Source organism: Chinchilla lanigera, unplaced genomic scaffold (assembly GCF_000276665.1).
Source record: "Chinchilla lanigera isolate Chin_1 unplaced genomic scaffold, ChiLan1.0 scaffold00004, whole genome shotgun sequence".
In the NCBI taxonomy this organism is placed as follows: Eukaryota; Metazoa; Chordata; class Mammalia; order Rodentia; family Chinchillidae; genus Chinchilla; species Chinchilla lanigera.
In genome coordinates, this window is record NW_004955405.1 from 32341987 (window position 1) to 32356210 (window position 14224).

General features: G+C 45.7%; 1 protein-coding gene across 1 annotated transcript in view; it reads right to left on the reverse strand.

The window, feature by feature from the left end:
- Positions 1 to 3018: 3018 nt before the first annotated feature.
- Positions 3019 to 14224, reverse strand: part of Lta4h (leukotriene A4 hydrolase) — a 32681-nt gene continuing 21475 nt past the window's right edge. The window contains 5 exon segments of the mRNA NM_001282364.1: positions 3019 to 3242; positions 4465 to 4569; positions 5357 to 5439; positions 7531 to 7626; positions 11140 to 11194. Coding sequence (NP_001269293.1) covers positions 3125 to 3242; positions 4465 to 4569; positions 5357 to 5439; positions 7531 to 7626; positions 11140 to 11194 — 457 coding nt within the window. The 3' untranslated portion in view covers positions 3019 to 3124.

Here is a 14224-nt window from a genome sequence, read left to right on the forward strand (position 1 = left end):
CTGTATCACCTCTATTGCTTTGTGACTGTTCTTTCTTCTTGGCACCTGGGTATTCCTAATTATGTAAATTTCCCAGAAACTTCTGCCTCCAAACTAAAAGAGGGCTGACCGTCCAAAGAACAACTCGGATGAGTCCAGTCGGTGAGTAACTAAGTTGATTAGGGGTTACGTACAGACCAGCGGACAACTTGCGGGCTGTGGTGCTGTGGAAGTTGCCCACCCTCGCGCTAGGCGTTTGGTTTTCTAGGTCACTAATTAAAACAGCAAAAGCAGGATTGAAGGCAAGAAGGGCCTTGGGGAAAGTTGTGTGCTCCCATCCCATCCGCCTCAGGAAGTGCTGCTGGTATCAGGAGGCACTGTTTGGTGGCCACTGTCTGGTGGGTGACCTGGTCATGCTGCAGCCTGGCTTGCAACCTCAGCACCTGCCGGGGACTGGGGGCCCCTGCACGGCTGGGGAAGGAGTGTGCACTACAGGACAGAGCTACTTTGGCTAAGGTTCCAGGGGCGGTTCTCACTACACACGAATCCAATTGCGCTTCACCAGGGAGTCACAGCTCCGTGCGCCCAGTTCATTACCACCAGCACGGAAGAACTCTGACCTGCGTGAAAAAGGAGCCACAGAGAGACGTGCACTGCTTTAACTAAGCAGCATTTCAACAAAAGCCAGATCACAGGGCTTTACTGCGGGAGAAAATCCTGAATTGTCTGTTTCCACGACCGCAGACTTCATTGGACAGTGACACAGCCGCCTGTGTCAGCGTCCCGTCTCTCACCCGATGACAGCGACCTACAGTCTAATTACAACTTGCCCGTCCACCACCCACACTTGGCCTGCAGCTTGGAGTTACTGCTGCCTGAATCTGATGTCATCTTACATTCTGATATCCCACTCCTGACCTCCACCTTCCAGCCTCCCCTGTCATCGCCGCCCTTCTTGCTACCACTCCCCGCCCGCTTCCTCGTTTACTTTCCTGGGAAGCTTGTCCTCGCCGCTCCCCTGGACCAGTCTGCCCCAAACACATTCAAGGTGTTTGCAAGCCCTAACTCCACGCCTGCACTCGGGTGGAGCCCATGCCCTGGGTCCTCAGGCCAAACCACCTCTGTTCACCAAGGCAGGAGGATGTCCCGTGGCCGTACAAAGTTGTGGTGCTGCCCTTTGATGCACCCCTCTGCATGGGGGAGTGGGGTGAGCCTTTACCCCCAACACCCATCTGTCTGATCTCAGAGCCTGGCTCGGTCTCCTGTGTCTATGTGCAGATGGAAGCCCTCGGCTGTGAGTCACCTTCTTCCTGGCTCCTCCATTCACTTGTGCAGTCAACAAATATTTCTTGGACACCTGCTCTATGACAAGCTCTACGTGAGGGGCTGGGATGAAATCAGTAAGACACATTCCTTGCCTTCGTGCTGCTGTCTGCGGACGGACACAGACTTAGACGAAGTTGTCCTGCAACCCTCCATGAGGAATGGAAATGCTAACCACGGGACGCCCCAGCCGGGAGATGAGGCAGCTCCCACCTCCCTTGATTTTTTGGCACTACCTAAAACTGACCTTGCTCACCCAGTAGCCCCTTGCATATCTGATCTGACACAAAGACACTCAGCATATGCTTATGAGCCAAACCGAGTCAGGGTGGACTCCGCTGAGCTGGCCTCAGTAGCCCTCTGGCTAGGATAAGTGTGTGTTTAGCACCCTCTGCCTTCGGCATAACACTGTGCCACACCTCCTCACACACCCCTTGCTTCAGCTCACTTTCAGAATCACTGGTGGGTGCCGGGAAGCAGCGGCTTAGCGTCTCGGATGCTCACAGGGCAGAAGCAGCCTCACAAAGCATTATTTAGGTGCAGGGATTTGCTGAGCTCTGATCACGGATTTGCTGAATGTGATTCTATACCAGGATTCGGGCGGCTCCCTCCTCTGGGGGATGCCAAGGGGGGCAAGTGAGAGCAGAGCCAGAACCCAGCACCAAGGGACAGTGGAGAAGAGAGAATCCCAGGACTCCAGCCATGGGTCACCATCCCCATGGATTTTAGGACTTCTGTCACTTCATCAGCACTTTCGGTTGGCTTATTCTCTAAGATACTATTCCCCATGGCTAGAGTTTATGTGGCCAGGGGTGGGCCAGACCCGCGTCTGAGTCTCACCTGAGTTGCGTCAGTCTCAGGGCCAGCGAATCTGGCAGTGAGACGGCGTCCCCTTGTGGTAGCAACCATTTGTCTCGGCAGAGCTGGAGGTGTCCAGACTAGAGCAGCGGAGTGGAGACTGCAGACCCGGCACCTCCGCAGGCCCCTCTGTCTGTCTGCGGGGTCCGAGGCCCTCCCCGCACCTGCATCCTTCACATAATCAGTCATTCGGGCTGCTGTTACTGGTGACCAAGGAACCCTAACTAAGACAGCTGTGGTTCCCCAACAGCAAGCTCAGGTCCTCCGGGGTGCCGCGCTGCGCTCACAGGTGTGCTCAGTCCTTCTTGCCCTCACGGTTGAAGGGTCCTCAGTTTCCGGGTGTGATTCTACAGGCCGTGTGCTCTGGGTGGTGAAGGATGTCTGAGTGTGGCAGTGGGGCCAACAGACTGTCAGGTGGCTATGAGCAGGGTAGGTGGGAGGTGCTGACCCCGAGGGCAGCCATCGGACCCCTGAACGGAGGACACCGGGACAAGTGCACCACATCAGCAGGGGAGCTCCACGGCAGGGCGGCAGAGGTCACAGCTAGAGTCCCCGTGTGGGAAGAGGAGTCCATCCCGGGTCTGTCAGGTGGTGGTGAGTGTTCACGTTTGAGGCTAAAACTTAAAACCCTCACTATGCTGAGTTTGGGGCTTGTACAAGATTCAGGTGAAAGAGCTTCAGAACAAATCAGTTAAAGACTATGCTGACACACTTCACGGCTGTGGGGGGAAAACTAACTTAAAAATTTTAGACTTGTAAATCAAAAGATCAAAGCTCACTAAAATTTACTTTTCAAACACTATACCACTAGTTAAAAAAAAAGTAGCAAAACTCAGAAAAACCACTGACAATACAAAGCCAAAACTAAAAAGACATTTTTAATTACAATATGAGTTGAAGTTTTATATTTCTTCATGAAGTCAATTTAAAAAACAAGTATCTGAAACCAGCACACGGCAGGTCCTTAATCCACCTTTAAATCCTTCCCCACGAGCATGGCTGTCACAGGATGCATGCTGGCCTTGTGCGCTTGGTAGGTGCGGATGGCCTGGTCGTGGGATTTGTCAAAGGCGGCCAGGTCCCTGCCAATACAAAAGGAAAAACGGGGTGGTGTGGGAGGGACAGAGACACAGGACAGCGAGAGATGGAGGTGGAGGTGGAGGGAGAACAGGAAGGAACACAAGTCAACACCGGAAGTTCCGCCACGGTGAAAGTTACCTATCTCCCAGGAAGGCCTAGGGCCCAGGCAATCGGGAGGCCCTGCCGCAGCCTCTGTCTCCGGGACCCTTTGAGCCTCACACTGGCAGTCACAGATTTTAAGAGTATAAAAATATAAATGTGTAGAAAGAACTTCTGAAAATGTCAACCAATTCAGAGTAGATACTAACCATCGTAAAATAAAAATGGTACATAAATTGAAATGACCACAGAAAATATAGGATTGATTATTTTAAATATAGCTACTTGTAAATCATAAAGCAGAAATATTTATTTTTCCAGAAAAAGGTATATTTTTGTTTAAAACCTGTTTAAAATATACTGTACTCAATTCAAAGCTAGGTGGGTTTTAACTATAGAAAACATATAAAATATACTTTGAAATACCTCACTTAAAATTAATTTTGTGGCCACATTTTAAAAAATGGACAATGACTTATATTGCTGAATATTGTTGTACTTGTGAAGTAAATGAAAAACAAGTGTGATAATCATAGGTATTTACATCATGATTGTATTTTCTCAGACTACAAAACAAACACACAGGCAATGAATTGCATGGAGATATTCTTAAATTATTTTAGCTGCCAAAATATAACTTTTCCCCTTTATCCAGCATTCCTTTATTGTATTTCAAGCAGCCTACTCTACCTCTTAGCAACATTTGAATTGAAAAAGGTTTTGTTTAATTTGCTCATTTGTCTTTGCATTTAGTTTTAGACTCCTTTTTTTTTCCTTTTTTTTTCCGCCTAAACCAATATCTTCTAATTCTTTTAAAAATCCTTTGGTTTATACATCTGGCTTTGGCTTATTTTCTTTCCATTAGCGTCTAACCCTATTTGATCGTAATAGGTAATCCACATATAATGCTTCTTAAAAAGCTAATAAAATTACTCCAATTTTAGCTAATAAATTTATCCCATATTCAGAAATAAGAATTCTTATTCCTAAATGGTATCAATAATAAACTTTAACAAATTCAAAATACAGATTATATTTTCAGAGTACCTTAGCAATAAAAAAAGTTTAAGATTTTTCTTCCCTGTCCCTTGTATAAATAGGAAGCATAGTTTGATTTGGTCTTACTTGAATAAAGGACGTGTAAACTTCATTCTTCCTTGTTCAGTTGCCATTTTTAGAGCCAAAGGAATCGCTTCCTCCCACTTTGATTGAATGCAGAGCCGTAACCATCTGAAGGGAAGGTTTTTAGGGGGTGTGGGGAAGAAGAGGAAGAAGAGGAAGGAACAGGAAATAACGAGTATATGCAAATATTACTATCAAAGACGAATAATCCTAACATAGTTATGTTATGCATCACTTTGTCTTTACTCTGAGAATTTCAAATCTATGTGTATATATATATATATATATGGTTCTAGGAGACAGTTGTGGGAGAAGATGATCATGTGTTTTAATAGTTTGGATTATGGGGGTGCTTGTGTACCTTATAAATGCAATTTCTGGAGGAATTAAACTTCAAATCTGAATTAAGAAAGGGGACATAGAACCACAGGTTTCTGACTATTGCCGTTTTGGAGGTGATTTGGCTGGTGATGAAAGGAAGACCATTTACTACTGAATCCTTCATTCTAAGTTTTTTTAAAGGCAAGAGCAGGTTAAAACAAAGTCTAACAAAAAGATTAATATTAACATCTGGGAGACAATGCAACTACGGATTCATTTTTTTTTTTGTCTTCTTGAGACAGTCTCGCTCTGCAGTTCAGGCTGGCCTTGAGCTCACTTTGTAGCCCAGACTGGTCTTGAACTCGCAATGATCCTCCTGCCTCAGCTCCCAAGAGCCGGGATTACGGGTGTGCACCACCACGCCCTGCTCGGATTCTTTAAATAGTACCATTATTATTTACACCGATGACAAAGATTTCTCAGGACTCATGGAGGTCTCAGACTGTGCTTTCCTTTTCTCCACCTTTTAATGACTGTCTGCTTTCTTCCACAGAGACAGGTTAAAATGATGTACCTGAATCGTATTTCGGAGTTGTTAACAGCATTGAAGTTGTACACCTCTTGCATTCGCTTTATGTGTCCCAGTGGAAGAGGTGCCTAAACGAAATAAAGAAGTACGATGTACCATTTCAAGGGTTCCCTGGAAGAAAGGAGCTGGAGAGAAAGTCTTAGCCAGATTAAAATACTAAGTATTTTGTAATATAGAAGGAAGTCAGATGAAAATGAAAGTAAATTTTGTGCAAACTTATTCTGGATAAAGATGTTCTAGTATGCACACAGGGAACTTACTTTGTGAGGTACCTAAGGGAGTTAAGTGAGAATTATTCTCAGACTTTTAGCAAAAATATTATCCTCTAGACCCTTTCCTGGGTCTCTCCAGCCCTTCCCTCCATCTCTCACAGCCTAAGTTTATGCCCTTCTCCAGACTGAATTACAGTCTCTTCATCTTTTCCTCACCAAATGCCCCCAGCTTTATCTCTGTGTATTTCCTCTGCTCTCACTTTTAAATTATCAGTAGCCTTGCAAAATGGTAGTTCCTAACTTTTTGTATCAGTGATGGGGAACCTTTTAGGGATGAGTGCCCAAACTGCAACTCCAAACCCACCTACTTATCGCAGAGTGCCAACTCTGTAATTAAAACCCAACACTGAGGTTTTGGGTTAGAAAAAAAACAACTCATATGATAACACTTTTTGTCTTAAAGGAAAAACAACGTGCGTGCCATAGGTTCCCCACCACTGCTTTACAGACCCCTTGGAGGATCTGGGAGTACTATGGACTCACTGGGGCCCCATTCACCCCATAAAGACAGACTTCTACCTATCACGTTAGGGTGGTCATGAATCTCTTGTGCTCATGTGACCTGCACTAAAAGGGGGACACGTCTGTGAGGGATAAAGGAGACAAGTTCAGTTTGGACAGGCAGAGTTTGGGGTGCCTGTGGAGGACAGGCAGAGGTGTCACCAGGTAGACGGGACCTCTCCTTAAGTTTCCGCCTTACTGACGGTCACTCCACACTCACGGCCACTCTGCGCTCACTCACCGTTGGGGTTCACTCTCAGCGCAAGTCCATCCTGCTACGCCAGCTGCCTAAGGGCACCCCAACTCTCCCCAGGCTTTTCCCCATCCTTCCTGAGTCTCCTAGGCCTTTGTCTTCTGGGTCCTAGGCCACACCGCCAGGTTACAGAAAGTTATGCAACTGTGATGACCTGAGGCCCTGGAAGCTGATTGCATCCTCCTGCGACAGGGCCCCTTACTGCTCAGAACGCTTCATTCTTCATTTCTGCACGGATTTGTCCCAAATCTCTACCACCGTGAGGCCGTCCCCTGAGGAGCGCCTTTCAGGTAATACGCGAGCCCGGTCATGATTCCCTCCCACGATGCGCCTCCTTCCGGCTCCCTATATTCTTGCAAACCTGGAGTCCGCCTTAGAATCTGCCAGGACTCCTTCCTGCTCACCCCCAAATCTGGCGGCTCACAGAGCCCTTGCTTTCACCCTGTGGACTCTCTCTCCAGTCGGGCCTGGCCTCTCCTCCCTCACTCCCCCACGTCTCTCAGTGCGCCCCACCCACTACGAGACCTTCACAGCGCTGGACACTGGTGTTCCAGACCCACCATTCTGTCAAGTGACTTGCTGTCACAAATTTTCAACCCTTTCCTACCGACCAGAATAAAGTTTCTCAGGACAGAATTAAGGAATATTAATTAAAGCTTAAGGACTTTAACATAAACTTCTTGGCTAAGCATCACACCTGGTCCTTGCGGCCTTTCTAGGGTTGGCTCCAGTGAGCTCCTCCCCCAGCCCCACAGCTCCTTCAGCTGGGATCCCCCTCCCTGCGCACACGGACTCACACCTCACACCCCCAAGAGCCCCCCAGGAGGCCTCCTGCTGAAAGGCATCCTTCACTAAGTTTTCCAAACGGTCCCTAAAATACACTTCCTTGCTAAATTGTATCTGCGCCCCTGCCTACTAGACTATAAGCTTTTTGAGAACAAGGTATGTTCTTCCTTATGTATTTTTATAGCTAATGCAATATTAAACAGAGTAAGCGTTCAATAAATGCTTTCTTTCAGTTAAAAAAAGGTTTTCTTCTATAAGTTTCCACATTAGCATTTTTTCCCCAAGATACCGCACACGCTGTGTGTTGGTGGCTGTTTTAGGTTCTGCTGTTTTCAGCTGGCACTTACTTGCTGGAGCACCTGTGCTAGAAACTCGTTCACTTGGTGAGTAGAGAGGTCTTTCAGGTCTGTGGCATTAAATGTATTTAAGTCCTCTTCTTTGGCCTAAAATAAATGTTACCCGGTTATTTCCATTTGTGTTATAAATGAATGGTGTTATGTTTATCTGACATAAAAGTAAAAATAAAGAAATACACAGGTGAACATCACATGAAATAAATTTAAGCCTGAGCTACTTAAATAATCTTGAGATTAAAAAGTGGACGATCACTGAAATCTATATTAGACTATTAATAGTAAAGATGGAGAATAGCCAGCCCTCCCCCATCAACATCCTTGTATCATTTCAGCTTCTGAGATTTCCAAAGCAAAGAAGTATCACAAGAAACGTGCAACTAATTTATAGGCAAATTCAAAAATGTGGGTAAGGGATCAAACTGCATATCCTTTCTAATATCACTCTAATGGGTTGATAAGTTTGCAAAGTGATATTCTGCTGCATCTCCACATGTTCTATTTTGACCTTTCACCTTGGAAATCATCTAAGAAAAAGATAAGTAGGTCTGTATTTTAAAATTGGGATTAGCTGCCAAAAGTTTCTCAGGACAGAATTAAGGAATATTCATTAAAGCTTAAGTACTTAAAATCTTTAAAAACTTATTTTAAAGTCTTTGTACTAAAGGTTTAAATTTTTTTCTTTTCTTTTTTAAGATGGGCTCTGGCTATATTGTCCAAACTGGTCTCAAACTTGCAATCCTCATGCTTCAGCCTCCCAAGTAGCTGGGATACAGGCCTGTACCACCATGTCTGGCTGGAGTTTCTTTTACTGTTCTGTTTTGTTTTGGTTTGGGTTTTTTTCTGGTACCAGGAATCGAACTCATGACCTTGCGCTTGCCAGGCAGGCGCTTGCCGCTGAGCTAAATCCCCAGCCCCTTGGAGTTTCTTTTAGCTTTAAAAGAAATGCACACAAATGTTTAAAAAAAAAAAATCAAATAAGACAAAAAATTCCTTTGTTTTGTCCCCTAAGTTCTATTTCTCAGTGAGGGGTACCAATAGTTCCTGTATGTCCTTAGAGAAAATTAATGCATATGTACTTTTTTTTGTTTTGTTTTGTTTGCAGGGCTGGGGATTGAACCCAGGGCTTTGTGCATGCGAGGCAATTGCTCTACCACGGAGCTACATCCCCAGCCCCACATACGTACTTTTAAAGAAATATTTACTTTGTACTTTCCCTTCAGAATCCTCTTGATCATCTCAACTCCCTTTCCCTTTAGAACTTCTCTGAAATACCAGGATAACTAGCTGTGTCCCATTCCTTTTTTAGAGGCATGCAACTCTGAATCATTTGTTAAAGGTATATTAATACTGGTAAAAACACAAGTAAGGGAATGGTAAACCAAAATAAAAAGTCAGAATAAAGCTCATACTGGCAGGTGGGTCAGAAAGCAAGGAGGCGGGTGCTCTACAGTACTGGTGAAGCTTTATTTCTTAGGCTTGTGGTACAGAAAATAGGTATTATTTTTCACTTGATTATTTTTTTATACCTTATCCATGTCCTTTCTATTATATAAATATTTCAGAAAAACAAATGAGAAAGTATATAAATAGAAAAGAGCACTAGGATTACCAGGCCCTCACTATTCCCAACACTGCCAGCTCCTGCTGACACCAGATGATCTATAATTATCCATCTTGGCTGTGAGGCCTGAAGGAACACATGAGCGGAAGTCGGTAGTAGTTTTATCCAGCACTGGATATTTTTCAAATTGAAAGAGTATGTTAATACACACTGTTAATGAATCCTGTTTCTCAAATATCTCTTCCTTATTTCTGTGACACGGTTTTGAAACACACACACACACACACACACACACACACACACACACACACACAAAGTGTTCCAGATGTAGGCAGAACAGCAAAGCATTAGCTGAGGTAAGATGTGGTACCAGAGTACTCCTTGGATAGAAATCATTAAGCCTTTCCAAATTATTTAGAAAAAGCACAGAATTAAACCACTCCTTAATCGGAATTCAGTACCACACCAGGCAAAATATCCGCAGTCAAGGTGCACGGATACACAGCCAGCCGCTCCACCTTAACTGATTCTAGAAACTGTGCTGCCAGGTTAATGGTCCTAAAACACAGTCTGGGTCCTTTCACTTACAATTCAAAACCTTTCAAATGTCCACTGCTACCTGCGGATCGTGTGTTAAATTCTTTAGCCTGACAAGGTTACCTTCCCTCTACTAATTCATGTACTCATCCAACAGTAAGTTAACGTGGATAGATCCGGGGTACAGAGAGGAATTAAAACAATTTCTTCTCTCAAGGAGCTTCTAGTCCGGAGGAAACAGAGAATAAATAAATACAGCCAAAGCTTTCTTAACTGCGCTGCACTAAAACCAGACTCACTGGAGTAACCAAAACTCCACATCTCCTCCGTAAAGTAAGCTGCCTGACGCCCAGGGGTGCAGACACTCGCAGGGGGCGCACCCCAGGACTGTGTCCCGCTCCCACCTGCTCACCCTGAGCTAAGTCAGCTGTGTGTACCCCCTGATGACTTTATGTCAGCCACTGTAAAATCTCATCAAAAAACAGGTGAACTGATAAAGAGGAAAGCCGAAAAGAGAGAAAAAGAAGTTTCCGTGAGTATACTGTTTGCTGTGACTTTTCATATAGACCTTTGTTTAAGCACTGTCCGTTCCACCCGGACTGTCCCCCTCACCTCACCCACCCAGACCACACTCAGCCCAGCTGGCCCCTCCCGCCAGCACACTGACACTGTTCTCAGGCTGCTCCTCGCCCACTGCTTAGCACACACTAGGATACACGGAAATCGGATTTCTTTAATTAAACTAGGGACACCCCAGAGGCAATTCTGGCTTTGCACCTTGGATCGCCTGGGTCACCATACTGCCAAGAAAAACTGGTTGAGAGAACTTTGAAAACAAATTTCAGGCATCATCATCAAAATTTGTTGCAGATAACTGTACTAAAATTACTGCTGAATTTTCTCTCATTTCTGATTAAGGAGGCACACCTTGGTTTCTCTGTGGGCTGTTGTGCATGTGTGTGTGGAGAGAGACTGACTCTGTAGCAGTTTCACAGAAATGAACAAAGTTAAGAACAAGACAAAGTCCCCCAGTTCTTCCCAGTGTTAGTGGTTGGCATTAGCAGCCATTGAAGATCGTTCTACATTGACCTGGTATATGTAATTGCTATATTTGAAATAGGATCATGGGGCTGGGGATTTAGCTCAGCGGCACAGCACCTGCCTGGCAAGTGCAAGGTTGTGAGTTCGGTTCCCGGTACCAGAAAAAAAAAAATGAACTAGGATCTTACAGATTTTTAAATGAAAAGAGGCAAACTCTAAATATTTTTGCATCCTTTTTTTTAGGGTTGAAAAGAAGCAGGAAAAACCAGAATTAACACCATCCCTGATTTTCTTCCCCATGAAACTTAATTTTATACGTGGAGGGTAGGGATAGTATCAGCTAGGATGGTAAGCTGCATATTCACGGAGTCTTCCTGAATACAGCTGCTCATGAGTTAGAGTCCTCTCCACAGGAGGCCAGACAGTTAGAAAAAGCGGCAAAAGCCACAGTGCGTACTCACAGTAATCCATCTCTGACTCAGGGCAATGCAAGCATTTGTCAGAGTCATGTCATAGCTGCAAAGACAAAAACGTTAAAGCTTAAGATTTATAAACATGCACATGCTTTTGCAGAAATGCAGCTTTTTTAAAGCTGCAAAACTCTTCAATTTCCAAGATCCTTTTAAATAAAGACGTAGAACTCCAATGTGACAGAAATAGGAAGTTTTTACTTGATTAGTTATGACTGGCCTCATTTAATTCCTGACAACCCAGGGAGACACACGGACACTCCCGATGGTCCTTCCACGAGAATGGCAAAGTGTCTCAGCACAACGTGGTCACTCGCTCGAGAAGTGTGCGACAAAGTAGCGGGAACCCAGGGGACACTCCTGGCGCTTGCTGGCAGGAGGAGTCCAGGCCCCCGAGTCAACATGAGCACAGATTTGACTTTCTGTGGTTCAGACGGTCTCACTGTCAAACAAATCCGCGAGTGCCTGCTAGGCAACAGGCACTGCTCTACATGCTCGACCGCTGAGAGTCCAACATCATTGTGTACGTCCTTTCTTTTCAGAAAAATGTGGGGTCCACACACTGTGATTACTAAGCAAAGCAAGTTACACCAATATGTGTGTTCTCAGCTTAGAAAGCAAATGGTACCTGTCCCAACAATGGAAGAGAACGTGGCATGTGTGCAAAGTCCTTGTGAAACATTCCTCTGTGTCCGCAAGTCAGACGTGAATGCTGAGAGACACCTGCATTAGGGAACAGAGAGGCACCTGTCCCTTTTGCCCTACGTGAAGTAGTTTTGATTAGAAGTCACCTCTGAACCTGCACGGAAGAGAGCTGTGACTGGGCTCCTTGTCTGCTCTTTGGGGGTGAGGGGAGAGGGGTCGACACATCTCCCTGCCCCGAAGCAGCAGCCCGTCTATGGAGGTCGTCGGACTGTGGGTGCAGGCTTGCCATGTGTCTGCCTCGAGCATGAATGGGAGCAGAGGACTGTGACTGACCTTCCGCTAAGATATTACTCAGCAATGATTTCAGCGACAGGCCAGCGAGAACCCTCCAGCTGGTAGGATTTTTTGGTCCTGAGACTTCCTTTACAGTGTAATTTAAAAGTTAAGGATGGGCCCCAGGAAAAGAAGCAATCCTATTTACAGTAAAGTCCTAAGAAAAGTCATGTGCAGAACCAGATTTGAGACTTGCTCTCAGGGTGCTTATGCTACAGTTCGGAGAAAGATTTTCATGGTCACACAAATAAGTGTGCTCCCCCAGTATGAAGGTGATACGCGGCACCAGGAAACTCCTGAACAGATCTGACCTGGTTAGAGAGGTTAAAAAATGCTTCCACGAGGAAATGGTGCCTGAACTGAGACGTGCCCCAGTGGAAAGAACATGTTCAGGTGCAGAGGGGTGTGTAAGAGTTTCTGAGACACAGAGAAGCACAGGAAGTAGCGTCAGGACCCTCGTGGTGTCCATCAAAGCAGCAGTCGCCAACCTTCTTCTCAGCAGGGACTGGTCTCGTGGAGGACCATCTTTCCACAGATGGGATAAGATGGGACAGGATGAAGGGGTGAGGGTGGTTTTGAGAGGACTCAAAGGAGCACGCAGCCTAGATCCCCCACACACACAGTTCACGGTAGGGTTTGGCTGCTGTGAGACTCCAACGCCCAATGATCTGACAGGAGGCAGAGCGTGGGCTGTAATGTGAGCAGCGGGGAGCAGCTGTGAATGCAGATGAAGCTGCATTTGTCTATCCACTGCCCACCTCTTGCTGTGTGGCCTGGCTCCTAACAGGCCATGGATGGGGACTGGGGACTCTCACACTACAGGATCTGGCCCTATCCAAGGCCAGTGGGATGCCAGCGAAGGCTGCTAAGCAGGGGCTATTGTGATCCACCTGGCCTTCTGAGGGTCTGCGCTAGCACTGTCTGGAGAATGGTGGAGAGGGACAGAATGGGTGCAAGTGTACAGCTCGGAGGGGAGAGTGCCCTCCCAGGAGGAAATGGAGATTGAGACTGAACTTGAGTGGTGGTAGGGTTGGAAAGACTTAACATACATAAAGAATGAGCACAATATGAAATCAGGACAGAAGCCAGCCTTCCATGCTGCAGTGGATCACAGTGTTTTCTTTGGTGTGCAGCTCTGAAAGAATTTCTTTCTTTGGGGTCCCTGGGCACATGAATGATTTGGAGGTTCTCCCAGTACACTGACATTGCTCAGAAGCAATCTTTGGGGATCTACAATGAACTGAGGCCCCCAAAGGAACAGCAGTGATGTCAGAGAAAAGCCTTTTAAGAACTCATTTTCCACCCACATTTCCTTAATTTCACATCAACGGCCAAAGGCATATTTACTCCTTAACTTTCTGTAACTACCTTTGGCTCCAAGCCGGGCACTGAAATCAGTCTCAGAAGTCTCAGTTTTAATTCAGTTCCACGCTTCTCTTCTCAGACTCCTTCCCCGCTCGCAACTGTACAGCGCACTACGGCTGCGTGGACCATGAGCTGACCACCACACAAGCGCTCAGGTGGGGATCCACGAGGGCTCGAAACATTACTTCTTATAATGTACTCTTTCTTATTTATTGCTTGGCTAATGTCCACACCTATAGTTTCCTCACCCATAGCATTTAATAGATATATATAAAACTTCCATGGTACTGTAATTACTTGATACGCTGTATTCGCTTTGTGGGCTCCTCAATCATCATTAGTAGCTGCCACTCAATAAATGGGCACTGGAGTGGACTGAATCTATACGACTCTGCCCAGGCACCTTTAATTCCTCCTTTGCTCACTGTGGTCCGTCAGCTGCCAGTAGATTCTGCCTCTCAGTTTCTTCTTTCTTTCCCCACCGCCCCTGCTTTACTCCAGGAGCTCATTATCTCTGGTTGGAATTAAAGGGACCGTGTATATGGCAGCACTTCTTGAACTATGAAGTGCTAGAAAAAATACATAAAGCATATTTTTGTGATTTCTCTTTAGAAAGTAAAAAAGTTTCCTGAGAGCCTGTGCCATCTGCCTGTTTCCAAAACACAATGTGAAACAGTCCTGTGGAAATCACATTTCCCCAGCTTCTGAGCTCCTGACCTTACCGCAGTCTCTG